Raw genomic sequence first — 13,643 nt, 5'->3', positions numbered from 1 at the left:
GTGCCCTGCACAATGTCTGTGAGGTGTTCCATTAGTGCACTGGCTCCCTGTGCACACATGTCCAGAGGAACATTTTCTAAATACAATTTTACTTTCAATCAGGCCGCAGTTTAAACATGTCAAGCTGATACTGTGGCTTAATGATTGCTGCAGCTTAAAAGCTGTCCAAAGCACATGGAAGAAAAAAAAAGAAGAAGAAAAAAAAATACCTCCAATGTAAAATACACTAAAACATGATATTCAGAACTTGGAGGTGTTCCCAGTCTCAGCATAATTTTGCCATCAAAATGATAGCTTCCAGTAATGAAAGGTATTTATTTCCTCTATTAACTTGAAAAGGACTTTAAAGCCCCAATTTGAGTAAGGGGCAGGATGCCCATGATCACGCAATGTGACAGAAGTAGCTAGGGAGATGCAATGGTAGGAAGATGGCTGTAGATTCTTCATCTTTATTTTCTTCTCCATTTAATACCAAAACCAATAAAAAATCTCACATGCCTCCATCACCTAGAACATATTTGTAAAAGGAGTGCTAAAAACCCAAGTTCCTACTGTCCAAATGGGATATGGGATGACCCAGCTGGCAACAGTTGGCTATGAATGTGCCTCTACCCCAGGCTACTCTGACATGCTGAGCATTTCTGAATAAATTTCTGGCATCACCCCCTAGACCACGTGAATGGAACTCAGAGATGAAAACAAACTAGTCAAATATTCTAAAGGTACATGATTTTAGTAGTCACCTAAGACATCTGGGTTCTGCATGTAACAATGGTACTGGGGCAAACTGAAAGGAGAAGTGAGCAATATAAAGGAAACATGAGTGCAAATTTCAATGGCTTAATGCTCATAACTGAATATAACTTTATCAGTATGATTGTGATGTATTTTATTACTACACCAGCAATTCAGTTTCTCATGTGGCTTGTATTATGATAGTAAGCCAGAACTGAAATTTGGTGGTAAAGAGATCAAAAAGGCTTTCCACATCTGCCAGGAAGGCCAATCACTTTACAGTTAACCATACAGCAGTTCTACATTCTTGGAAGTTCCTTCTTCTCCTGCCCTGAAAATGCCACAGTATACAATTTGTGTACAGGAGATGCTGAAGGGAAGCACCATTTGTACTTTTTCCTTTGTGGTTTTTTGCCTTTAAAAACAATTAAGCTTTATGAAAAGGTGACAAAGGCAAGACATCATTCACAGCAGCCATGCCAAAGGGTATGTTCTCAATGGCGATCCAGAGAAAACACATTTGGACTTCAAAGGAAGAGCCAACTCTGCAGTGCAGAACTTGGTAAGGCTGTCTGGGAACCAGAAGTCTTCATCAGGAAATGCCAGAAGTCTGCCAGACCGTCACAGCAAGTAGATCAAGAGAAATTTAGTTTGCCTACAGCTTTGATTCTTTTAGACACGGAAAGAAAAGCTTACTTAATGAAGCTTTGGAAAAAACTGAAACCTTCAGACAATCACTGTGTGAATAATTGAAGATATATTAAAAAGTTATAAGGTATCTCTAAGAAAGGTTTTGGCTCATCCAGCCATGGTTATTCTATGCCTGAGTGTAAAGTAACCAACTCCAGAATGCATTTTGGCTTCAAAACAGATGTACAATGCAATGCCATTTGATCTTCCTCCTACCTTTTCATAGGTAAAGCTACCACTGAGGGCATGAAGTGTAATTATGCTAAAACTTGAACTCAAAATGCCATTGCAGTCTTTCACATCCACTGTATGCTGTGAACATGAGGCATATTTGGCATTGATTAATGCACATCAACTCATCTCGGAACACTTGCTTTTAATAATTGAGCAGGCATTTAACATATGAAGAAATATAAGGATTTAAACACCAACAGCAAATTACAAAGAAGTCAGATGTGGGTACCAATTACTATTCATGAAAAGGTGTCACTTACAAGAGGTGACAATGGCTGAAGTACAGTCAAGTGGGGCCTCTGCAGTTTGCCCTCACTATCCACTAAGGAGTAAACGTTGCTCCACAGACCAACAGACTGCCCTACTTGGAGGGCAGCAGCTCATCCCTTTTTTGTGATCAAAACAGGGGAGTGAGGAGCCGCAGAAAGTGATTTAAGGACCAAGAGGAGAGGAACTGCTCAGGACTAAGACCCCAGAGCACAGAGCACCAGCACACCCTGATAAACCACGACTGCTCTAAATAAAAGGCAAGGAAGCCTATTGTATGAAAGATGCAGTATAAGTGCACTTTGTGTTTGGTTTAAAACTAAAATAACAGTAAAAAAAGAAAATTAATAGTTTCTTGCATGTTATTTACTGGACAGAAATCCAAATACCAGAGAACAAAAAGATAGAATTATTATATAGGCCAAACTGTTCAAGGAATCAGATGAATCTCACCCCAAAACTAAGTACACTTTTTCTGATATTAATCTTTGATTTTTCAGTGAAGAAAAAAAACTGGATTAAGAGGCATAGGTGCACCTGTGTTGGGAATATGTGTAAGTATTTTCTATTGCTTCAAGGGGGTTAGGTTAATATCTTTTTATTTTATTTCCTTGATGTATCCAGTGGAAGTAGGAGTAATTTTCCAAAACATGACAGATCCGTTAGTAAAGAATCTTGTAAAATTAACCCCACTGCTAATTGAACTGGTAATGAACTACCACAACAGAAATCTCACAGAAGCAAACAAGCTGGACTCGGTTCACCCCTAAAGACCAAGTGATTTGCATTGGCTGGTTTTGATGTAGAATCCAAGCCAGGGCTCAAGAGGCTACAAAAACCCATGGTGGAAAGGCTGATTTTCTATTATAACAAATGAAACTTATACAGCTCATGGAGTTCCTCATTTTTCAGAACTTTCTAATCAATAAAAGTCTCTTTCTTTAATCTTGGTGAAACATAATGTAGGCTCTCTTATTTTGTCCACTGAAAACATGGGATATAGATAAATAAATTTTAAAATACTATTAAAAAACCATTACTTTCCCCTTGTAGTTTAACAATACAAATGACTGAATAAGCAACAAAAAAACACTTTGGAAGAATGCACTTTTTTCAATAATCCTACAAGATTTCTATTTTGGGGAAAATAAAATGCAAGGTGGATGAAAACGAGGATGATTTGCACATTGGCAATAAAAGCAATTACAATTCCCTGAATGAGACAATCATGACTAATTGTCAGAAACCACTGACTGAACAACGCAACCCAGATATAACTCTTCCTCCATACAAAATTCTGGCTAATGGTAGCATATTTTATGGGATCAGCAGAACTTATTTAACTTAATCTCTATTGGCAAACTTGTGTTTGTGTTGTACCCATGTCATACAAGTCAAGGACAATAGCTACCATTATGCCCAAAGACCAGGGAGCCCATCAGAGAGCTTGAAATCCAGCAATACAGGAAATTATTATCAATCCAGTCCTAGTAATTGTTAAAACATCACTTGCTTTTTTTCTATGGATGTTATTTTTCTTCTTCTCAGTTAGAAGCTACACATTAGAAATCAACATTAGTCTTTCTATGGCTGCGCTCTCTGTTGGGTTTCCAACCAGCTAATATTCTATTGCAATAGGTGTATACATGAAAACTAACTTGCTTACTTTTCTTTGGTCTTACATTTATTCCAGTCCATCCAGCTTTCTGGTTCTCTGTAAAATGGACTGTAGGACTGTGTTAGCAGTTTACAGTATTTTCCTCCAAAGTAGTTTCATTCTCGGTTTTGTTAGATAAACCACACATGAAAACAGTGTTCTGCATTACCAAAACGAAGCCTTAAACTACTTGTGACTAAAGAATCAAAACCCACAACAGCAAAACAAAGCCCTGCTGTGAGAGAGGCTGCAGGATGAACAGAATCCTAGAGTCATTTAGGTTGGAGAAGACCTGTAAGATCAGACAGTCCAGCTGTTCACTCAGCACTGCCAAGTCCACCACTGAGCCATGTTCCTAAGTGCCATATCTACACATCTTTTAAATACCTCCAGGATGGTGACTCCAAGACCTCCCTGGGCAACCTGTTTGACTGCTGGACAACCCTATTGGTGAAAAAAAATTTCCTACTATCCAATCTAAACCTCCCCATCACATCTTGTGGCTATGTCCTATCACATGAGGAACATTATTTCCATAATGATAAAAGAATGATAAAAGTACTGCTGCCCTGACTATAAACCTGCTGACTCCTTTGAACCAACCTCCACATCACTGCAAGCTCCTTTCAGGCAGCTGTAGAGAGGGGTAAGGTCCTCCCTGAGCCTCCCTTTCTCCAGGCTGAACACTCCCAGCTCCCTCAGCTGCTCCTCATAGGATCTGTGCTGCAGAACCCTTCCCAGCTCTGCTGCCCTTCTCTGGACATGCTCCAGCACCTCAGTGTCCTTCTTGTAGTGAGGGGCCCAGAACTGGACACAGGATTTGAGGTGTGGTCTCCAGTGTTGAGTACAGGGGGACAATCACTGCCCTGGTCCTGCTGGCCACACTGTTGCTGATACAGGCCAGGATGCCACTGGCCTTCTTGGCCACCTAGGCATACTGATGGCTCATGTTCAGCTGCTGTTGATCAGCATCCCCAGGTCCTTTCCGGCCAGGCAGCTTTCCAGCCACTCTGTCCCAGCCTGTAGTGATGTCTGGGGTTGTTGTGACCCAAATGAAAGACACAGGACTTTACTGAACCTCATAAAACTGACCTCAGCTCATTGATCCAGCCTGTCCAGATTCCTCTGCAGGGCCGTCCCACACTCCAATAGAGCAACACTCCTGCCCAACTTAGTCACCTGCAAGTGTGACTCTGTGTGGCCTTGATCCCAGTCTGGACCATTGATTAAGATATTAAGCAGCCCATGCTCAAATACAGAGCCTGGGGAGCAACCCTGGTGGCCAGTGGCCAGCTGGATTTCACTCATTCATGACCATTCTCTGGGCCTGGCCATAGAGCCAATTCTGCACTCCCCAGCAAGCAATACCCACCTGATGACCTGGTTGCAGTGTGCACACATGGGAGTGCGCTTCCCTGCTGGAATATGCTCCGCCCGCTGAACCAACGTGTCCTGCTCATTCAGCTGAGGTGCTGTTGCAGCTTTTTCACTCGGGGCAGTTGTTCCAGGTGATTTAATACTGTTTGATGTCCATCCACTGACAGGAGCTGGGGAAAGAATGCAAAAAGCTTTTAGAGGCCCATCTTTTAGTACCAAGTAAATTAACTTGAAATACAAGCAACCAACACATTTGCCTAACATCATTGTCCAGTGTAAACTTGCCTCCTTAAAGGAACATATTAAAAAGCACTCATTTTCCCCTCCTCCCCCAATAAGTTACCAAGAAAGTCCTACCTACTTTATGAAATGTCTGTGAAATAACACAGAATGGTTTTGGCTAACTTAGAGAGGTAGTGGACAAATTTTAACATGTTGAAGAAGTTAGGTAAAAGAATATACAATCTGTGAAGGCATTTTTTTGTTTTAGATACAAAAGCTGAAGCCAAGAACATCATTATATGAATAGAGGCAGGAGAAAATGACATACCTACTCAAAAAATTTCACAGTGAGTGCAATAGATCATACATCATTACTAACATGTTAAACAAGAACATGCATTCAATACAACATGTGTAGGAATTTAAACTAGAGTACTGCATAAGCAAAATTTGTTTCTACATTGAAATTAAACAGTGGTCTAGATCAGTGGATTCTGCCAATCTGAAGCAGTCCAAAGGTCATATTCACATCCTCCTTATAAAAGTATGACACAAATAAAACCTTGACATTTTCAGAAATGTATATGCTACACACTTCCATGTGTACTCAGGGTTTTAGAGCTGGAGAACAGACATAAGCTTTTATGGAGTTTGAGAAATGCATTTACAAAATGAAAGGCACAAATGATACTGTTGTAAGGTTAGTGAAGAAACAAGCAGTCCTCTGCTTTTCTTTTCCCTCTATTGATATATGTACCTTGGTAACATATAAGCTACAACAACATGGGTTTTATGGGAGCAGTTATTCCTGTCAAGAGGAGGTATCTTTCTTTTTCAAGTACATTATAAAAAAGCCCACATTTCCATAGCCTTTTGTTTGTAACCACAGGCAAAAGAAACTTGAAGTGTTTACTTGGTGCCCTGTCTTGAGTCCAGCTTTGCTAAAGCTTGTAAATCAAAGAGTGAAATTAAGACTTGAGTGGAAATTCAGAGGCAAACAACCAAGCAATGACCGAGACACTGGACAGTGCAGGATGATGCTTCTGCTGCAAAGATGCAGCTCTCCAACACCAGGGTCAAGGCATTGGTATGAAGCTTTGCCAAAAATCTAGTTTGTAGTGCTGTTAATCCTTGTGCTATTTGTCCACTCTTGTTTTTCATATCTTCCAGGAAAAAAATGAAAAATTGTTTCTCTTCATCTCCATTAATGCAATACTGAGCAGCCTCTGTCCTACAGAAAAGTTGCAAGTACTTTTCAGGTCAAACACTGCATTCCCTGCTGAAAGAGAAGTGCCATACTAATTCACAGAGAAGACAGATTTAAGTAACACTGAATCCACAGAAAGTCCAACATGAATGCCAATATTGTGCTATTTACAGAATATAGTCAAGCACTGCACTGTTTAATCAAAATATTACCATGAACTTTAGCAAACCCCTCCTCTACTAACATCTGGGCTAACACATCTGGAAGAGAAATCCTGTTTAAAACCAATGCTTTTATACTGTAATTAGACGTGGTATTACCCTGCTGATTTGGGCTCAATACCTGCTTTTGCTTACTCTTTCTGTGGATGAAGAAGAAATATACTCATATATCTTTTTTATTTTTTGTTTTAGTGGTTGGTTTACAAAAATTTCTCATATCAGGTCATTTCAAGACTGATATATTTTTGGTTCCTTTTCAGAACCTGAAGGAGCAAAAAGTATAACAACTCATAAGGTTTGCTTGTTTTAGTTTTCTTTTTTCTTTTTTAAAACAAGACTATATTTCATTAATAATTAATGAATTTGCAATATCTTGAAAAAATAACATCTTTATTTTTGAAACATTCAACATTCCTGAACGGAAAAAATTCAGGAATAGAGGCACTTGGTCTCGAACAAGTCACTCCGCTACTGTAGCTCACTTTAGATTATAAATGCCTGCTAAGCTGAAAACCTACGAAGAGATAGAAATGAAAAAGGTGGCAGAACAGCTTTGAAGACATGAACAAAGGTGGTGTTGATTAATAGCACTTTCCTCCTCTGTCATCACACATGGTTTTTCAATTTTCAGATCCCATTTCATGAGAAGACAGGAATACACACTAAACCCAAATCTGTTTGAAGACTGATTTTGCCATAAATCAAATTGCAACACAGCTTCTAGTGCATTGCTAATTTCTGTTTGGGTTATCTACTGAATCCCAAAGCCCATTCAGACACATCAGCTGTCTCGTTTGCACTGTGTAGTTAAAAAAAGTGTTTCTGCTTGCTTAAGGGGGGAAATAAAAGCACAAACATCACAATTGCTCCCTTTTCTTTGTTCTCATTACAGCTTTCATTACTGTTGTTTTTATGAATGATGCTTTTCTGAATACTACCTAACTTCAAAGTTACTACTGGCCAGGACGAGAATTTGTCTATGTAAACCTTCTACACAAAGCTGTTAGATCAGCCATTTCTGAGTTATTTAAAGCACTAAAAGTGAGAGAAGGAGATAGGCCATCACATTATAACAAAAACTCTCTTTTAAGCAAAACATAATAGAAACCACACAAATTAATATTGTGTCAAGCAAGAGCTGTGACCTGAGCAACATCAATCTGGGCATTTAGTGTTGAGGACACTCCCTGCCCATGCTCCCAATTTCTGCCCCCAGCATTCTCACAAGGATTTTCCTTCTCTTTGCTGGTGATCACATTAAGACCATGTTGGTCTTGCACAGTCAACAACCTACCAGTAAAGTACTGTAATATCTATACAAATATCAAATATCTTATTCAATATAGGTATAGATATTATAGTACTTTATTCTGTAAACCTTATTCTTTGTAAACCTTCTATAGTTCTCTAGATTTATTTCTTTTTTTTTTCACCATAGATCGTTCTCCTTTCCTCAGTGCTTGATTTGCCTCAGCCTTTTATCTTCCTCATTTCCTTCTGAACACCAGCAGGAGGATAGCTTTTATTGGCCACTTCTGTCTTTCCACAGGTCACAAACATACCTTTAACAGTTCAGTAATTTCACCAAAGGTTCATTACTTCCACTGAAACCCACAGACCATTTTTTTGTTGGTGGTGACATTTTCATTTAGTTGGTTTGATTTTGATTTAAAAAAACCCCACTAATAATGCTCCACTTAAATCTGTATGAATTCTCAGTACTCTTCCAAACACTATTTCTCCTCTTGTAGCCAGAGAATTTCAAATATTAGGCCTGTTTTCTTGTTTAGATAGAACACTGATATTTCCCATATACGCCTTCTACTTCAACAGCAAGTCTAACACTCCAGTGGACAAGATGTTTTTTACTGCAGACAGGATGGGGATACTCTGAGTTCACATCTTCCCCTCCCTTCTCTTCTCTATTCCCTTGAAAATCTTTCATATTGAAACTCAACTACTTGATTTAAAAACATCAGGCCCAAAAAACCTGATGCAGGTGTTTTTTTCTTGCAGTGAGAAGATTTTACCAGGGCACATGAGGAATGCCAAAGTAGGTACAAATCTTTACACCCAATCTAAGAGAAAACCTCTCAACTCTTAGCAACCAGTCTGAGCTCTCCTGTAGTTTTTGTTTTATACTTTTTATATTTTACACATATGATCAGCAGCTTTGTTCTCAAGAAGTACTGGGGAGATAGATGCCCCATTATCCAAGATGTGTCAAGGTGCATGCACATTTTTAATTGCAAATGGAGACTGATTAGTAATGGAAAAGAAAATCACACATATTTTCCTGTTGCCACCTCTGTTGCTTGAAATGGGACAAAGGACAGCAACTTTTGTGGGTGGTTTGAAGATTTAAAACTAAAATCAATAAATTCAATTAATAAATAAAATAAATCATTTATAAGAATTATACACTCCAGCAGGAGCTATTCTGACCTGAGTACCAGAGAGATTTGGGTTCTGTGCAAGTCATGAGAAGATGTCTATGGCCAAATTTTGGAGTTTTGTAGGCTTCACTTCACCTTCACTCTTTTTAAATTAAACATTGTAAAGCACTATTGATTTACACTGATGTATTGTCGTTGTTTTTTTTTTTCCTTAAAACCAAAACCACTCTGTCCCTGACTATTAACTTTCTACTTTATTAGGTTTAAGTTTAGCAAACCCACAGTGTTTGCTTTCATTGAACTCCTTGGTATGGCCAGTTTAATATTTAACAATCTTTTAGGCAGGGTAAAGAACTGCCTCTTTTTTTTCCTTTTTTAAAAATCCCAGTGTGACTTTGCCCTTGTTAGTCTAACAATAGGTTGTTCCATCGCTGAGCACATGGATAACTGCAAACACTGCTGAAAGGTTTGGAAGACAAAGGGAGAAAGGCGGATACGCAGCGGTGCCAAAGTCACTTTGACAGAGGTTCTCTGGTGCGTAGCAACAATACAACAGCCTGAACTGTTTAACGCTCACTTAAACATAACATCAGCCTTCATGTAATATCTATAAATAACAATGCTACTTGAAGCAGTGGGAGTGCCAGAACTTCATTTTAAAGTGCTCCAACTCAGTGATTTATACACTGCAATCAAACTACTGTATTATAAATGGAAAATATAAAGCTTCATATGTCCAATTTTCTGACTTTTCGTAATATATCTGTAGTGTAAGAAATCTTCCTGTTTCTTCCCTCAAAACCAAACAGATGGCCGGATGAAGCAACGTGTCTGAAAAGCTCTGCTGTCAGCTCACTGCTCTGGCTGCATGCAACACCCCATCCACTCCCAGGCCCGCATGAAATCACACAAGTTCAGTGCAGAATGCGACGGGGCAAGTACAAGGTGAGAAAAAAGCTAAAACCTCAAAAAGACTCCCCCCAACAAACACAAAGTTCAACTCCTGTATTCCGTAGTTGTTTCTTTTGTTTCTCATGAAGTCTTGGAAACACAGTCAGAGCTAAACTCCTTTTGCTGATTAAAGGCAGGACAGGATGAATTAAACCATTATCATGTCTTTAAATGCTGGGTGAAAGCTGTATGCACCCGTGGAAAATCAAAACAGGTGTCACCTTGGCCCCATTTCAACAGCCCCTGCAACTAGAGGGACTAGTTCCTGTGTTAGTAACCAGCCTTTCAACTGGAAAGGCTCCGGGTAAATTAGCTGTAAAGCATCTTAATTAAAATGAGTATGGTGGTTTTGGCTCGCTCAGCCTGTCTCCTTCTGATTTGTTACATCACATACCGTCACAAATTTGGCACAACTGGCATCGCTTTTATCGAAAAAGCGACTCAAGAAGAAAGACAAAACCAAGTCCCGTACTACAGTGTTGCGTTTCTCTTCAGGGGCAGTATAGAAACCCATTTGGTAGCTTTCTGCAGATAAGATTTTACCCCCCTTGCTTTTAGTTCCTCTTCTGAACTCAACAGCTTGGCTATGCCTGCAGAGCGCATGTCTGTCCAGTCTCTTGTAAATTATCTGTCAGTTTCATTAAGCTGATATTTAACACTGAATTCCAATAAGAATGCATTTACCAGAGGAATACGGGCTTTTCATTTGCTGAACAAATATTAGGCATAATTCTTGGATGCCCTACACCTGTGCATCTGAACAGGACACCACTGCTCTGAGCTGGAGATAGCTAATGGAGAGGAACTGATCTGGCGAGTCAGTCTGTGACAAGAAGTTACTTTTTAACAAATCAAAGACAATGAACATCGAATTTGGGAAATCATTGAATGTTCCCACTTGATGTGTGTGAAATAAGCATAGAGCCAAAAAGTCTCTGCATCTCTGTTTAAAGGAACACAAAGAAACATGCATCTGTCCAAGTACTGCAAATAATTAATTTAAGTGCCCAATTTGGTGCAATAGCACGTGAATTTGGCAAAACCAAAACATAGGAAAATTGTCTAAAGTCACGTTTGTAACAGAAAAGCTGAGTTTCTATTCAGCAGATCTTGTACACCAGGTACACCAGGCCATTCTGTCTCTGAAAAGCAGGTGGTACATTTCTGCATCATTACTATGATCTGCCCCTTCTTAAAGATAAACATTCAAGTTTTAGAAACACACTAATTTTTTCACTAACTCTACAGGAGTTAAAATTTCATACTGCCATCAAGTTAAGGTTAACATTTATAAATTACTCTTGTTTCACAATGGGTTTTGCTTGGCTAAGAGACTTCACATTAATTAACTTGTAAGAACAAACTCTTGTGGTTTGCTGTCACATGATGATATAATAATCTAGATTAGATGAAAAATTAATTACAGTCCATAAACCAGGATCAGAAAGGTTTTGTATTTTGACCTGTCAATCATAATACTTTAATGGAGAAGGCTTTCTGCTTTCATGAATGGTGACTACATCATGGAGCAGCAACCTTTAACAATCTTTTTTGGTGAAAAATGGTGGAACTGTTTTGGGAACTATTTTTAACAGGAGCCATACCAACAATGTAAGAATTTGTCCTAACAACTAGCAGTGTTAACCCAGTTTCTTCCCCATATTCAGACCTTGGCCCTCAATGGGCAAGTAGCTCCTTGAGCTCCTATAATTAGTCCTGCTTTTAAATTCCTGTTCTACAAAGGAAACAAGTTATTATGAGAGGGTCCTAAAAACAAAATTGCAGAACTTTATGATCACCATGATGCTGACACAATAGTTTGGTTGCTTTTCCATGCAGAAGTAGTCCCAAAGCTATCAACTTAACTTACCCTGCCTGTATAGCCTGTAAGATCAACAGAATTGATGTAGGGGCTGTTGCAATTACAAATGAAACACAGAAAAACAAAAGTAACAAGGACGAAAAGTGCTGCAGTCCATCCCTTTATGGTACTTAATCCCTTAAGGACTTACTGGCAGTACAAGCATTTTGTGACAGCCCAATGTATCTCAGAGCCTTCCGCCCTCTACACAGCTCCATACTGTTTGCCCTGATGGCCAAACTCCACAGTTTCACATACAATTTTTATCCCATTTTCTCTACATAAATAAGTAGCAGAATAAGTAGCAAGGAAGGAAACAAAGACTCAAACTGCCAATAGAGCGCAAGGTCAAGTCACGCCTAGGAACAGGCCTGCATTTTCTTTTGCTTTTAAAATTTTCACATTATTTCAGGAATGGGATATAAAAAAGAAAATGCAGCAAGAAAGTTATCCTATGGATAACTCCAGAGAAGGTAAATTCAAGGTTACCAAGTACACAAAAACAACCTCAAGGAAATAGCAGAATTTTTAAAACACAGTTGTCTGGGGAGTCCCTTTTATGCGCTTGCAGCCAGTTTCTAAGTGTGTTCCCTCTGCTGAAGGGATCATGTGCTTAACACATGTGCTTGCTCAGGATTAGGCAACTGACAGTTGTGCATATTGCAAAATATGCTGACATTCCCTAGCAGCTCTGCTGGGAGGGGATTATATATCCCAGTGATACCAGCCTGAGAGAGATCCTGGGAATAAGGAAACTGGGAAAGGGTCACTTAAAACAACAGCTTTGAATGCTTCTACCACAAACCTTGCCCCAACCCATTCTTCTAACTCAGCTGCAAAGCCCAGGAGGAACAAAGGGCATCAACTGCAATGAAACTCTCCTTTCCAAGAAGCAAACCAGCCTTTCTGGCCACCAGCTGTAACAGCTCCCCACAGGCCCCCTGCCATCCCATGGGACCCCAGCAGGCAAGCGGGATGCTGCCTGCCCAGCTCCTGTACTGGAAGGCAGGGTGTGGGACTGGCAGTGCAGTGCCTGGCACACAGCCCCTACAGTCCCCATGCCTCAGCAGCTCACCCCCCCAGCAACAGGTTTGAAAGATGTCAGGTAAGAGAAGGCAATTTCATATGAGAAAATTAACACTGGAAGTCCTAACTGCTTCTGACCATCACAGATCCTGCTGCACTCTCCCTGAAAACAGTTTGTCTGCTGGACTGACTCCAGCTGGTGTAGCTGTGCTTACCAGGCAATTACACCTTCTGAGATTGTCCTCAATTTGCCACGGTGCTATTTACTTCCTTTCAAGTTGCCGTGGACTGTCACGGCACGCTGACAAGCAGCTGTCATCTGTCACCCACGAGGTGGCTGCGTGGCAGTGGTGAGTGAAAGCCATTCCTGTGCATGCACTGTGTCCTTGCCCAGGACTAGAAAGGGCTTTGGGGTTCCTTGGGGGTGAGCCATGCTATGTAAGTGTAGAGTCATAGTTATCAAATATAGAATAGCTGACTGCAATATAGCCAGGATGCTCTGGGTTATTTCATTCTTGCAATTTAAAATAATCTTGTAAAAATCTTCTTCCTCTGTCAGGTGAGTAGAGCTTCATAATGAAGCTCAACAAAAATGAAGTGAGAACTATTATAAACTCCAATCTGCACATATAACGCACAGTAACAGTCTGTTTTTACTTGTTTCAGCAATAGAAAAAAACCTGGAGATTATTGAGCTTCTTACCCATGCCTTAAAAGAAAGCATGAGGCAGCCATCTCTCTTTTCCTCTAGCAAACCACTGAGGAATCCCATAATATTAGGATTTTCTTCCAAAGAGGA

The 13,643-nt window shown here is 39.8% G+C and overlaps 1 protein-coding gene across 3 annotated transcripts in view; it reads right to left on the bottom strand.

The window, feature by feature from the left end:
- PDLIM5 (PDZ and LIM domain 5) overlaps positions 1-13,643 on the bottom strand; it is a 127,016-nt gene that overhangs the window by 11,563 nt on the left and 101,810 nt on the right. For all 3 annotated transcript variants that reach the window (XM_066548059.1, XM_066548060.1, XM_066548061.1), the window contains one exon: positions 4,956-5,130. In XM_066548059.1, coding sequence (XP_066404156.1) covers positions 4,956-5,130 — 175 coding nt within the window. The remainder of the gene's footprint in view (positions 1-4,955; positions 5,131-13,643) is intronic.

This window comes from Molothrus aeneus, chromosome 4, assembly GCF_037042795.1.
Source record: "Molothrus aeneus isolate 106 chromosome 4, BPBGC_Maene_1.0, whole genome shotgun sequence".
NCBI classification, from domain to species: Eukaryota; Metazoa; Chordata; class Aves; order Passeriformes; family Icteridae; genus Molothrus; species Molothrus aeneus.
Note: the sequence above shows the minus strand (reverse complement) of the source record. Positions and strands in the feature narration are given on the sequence as shown.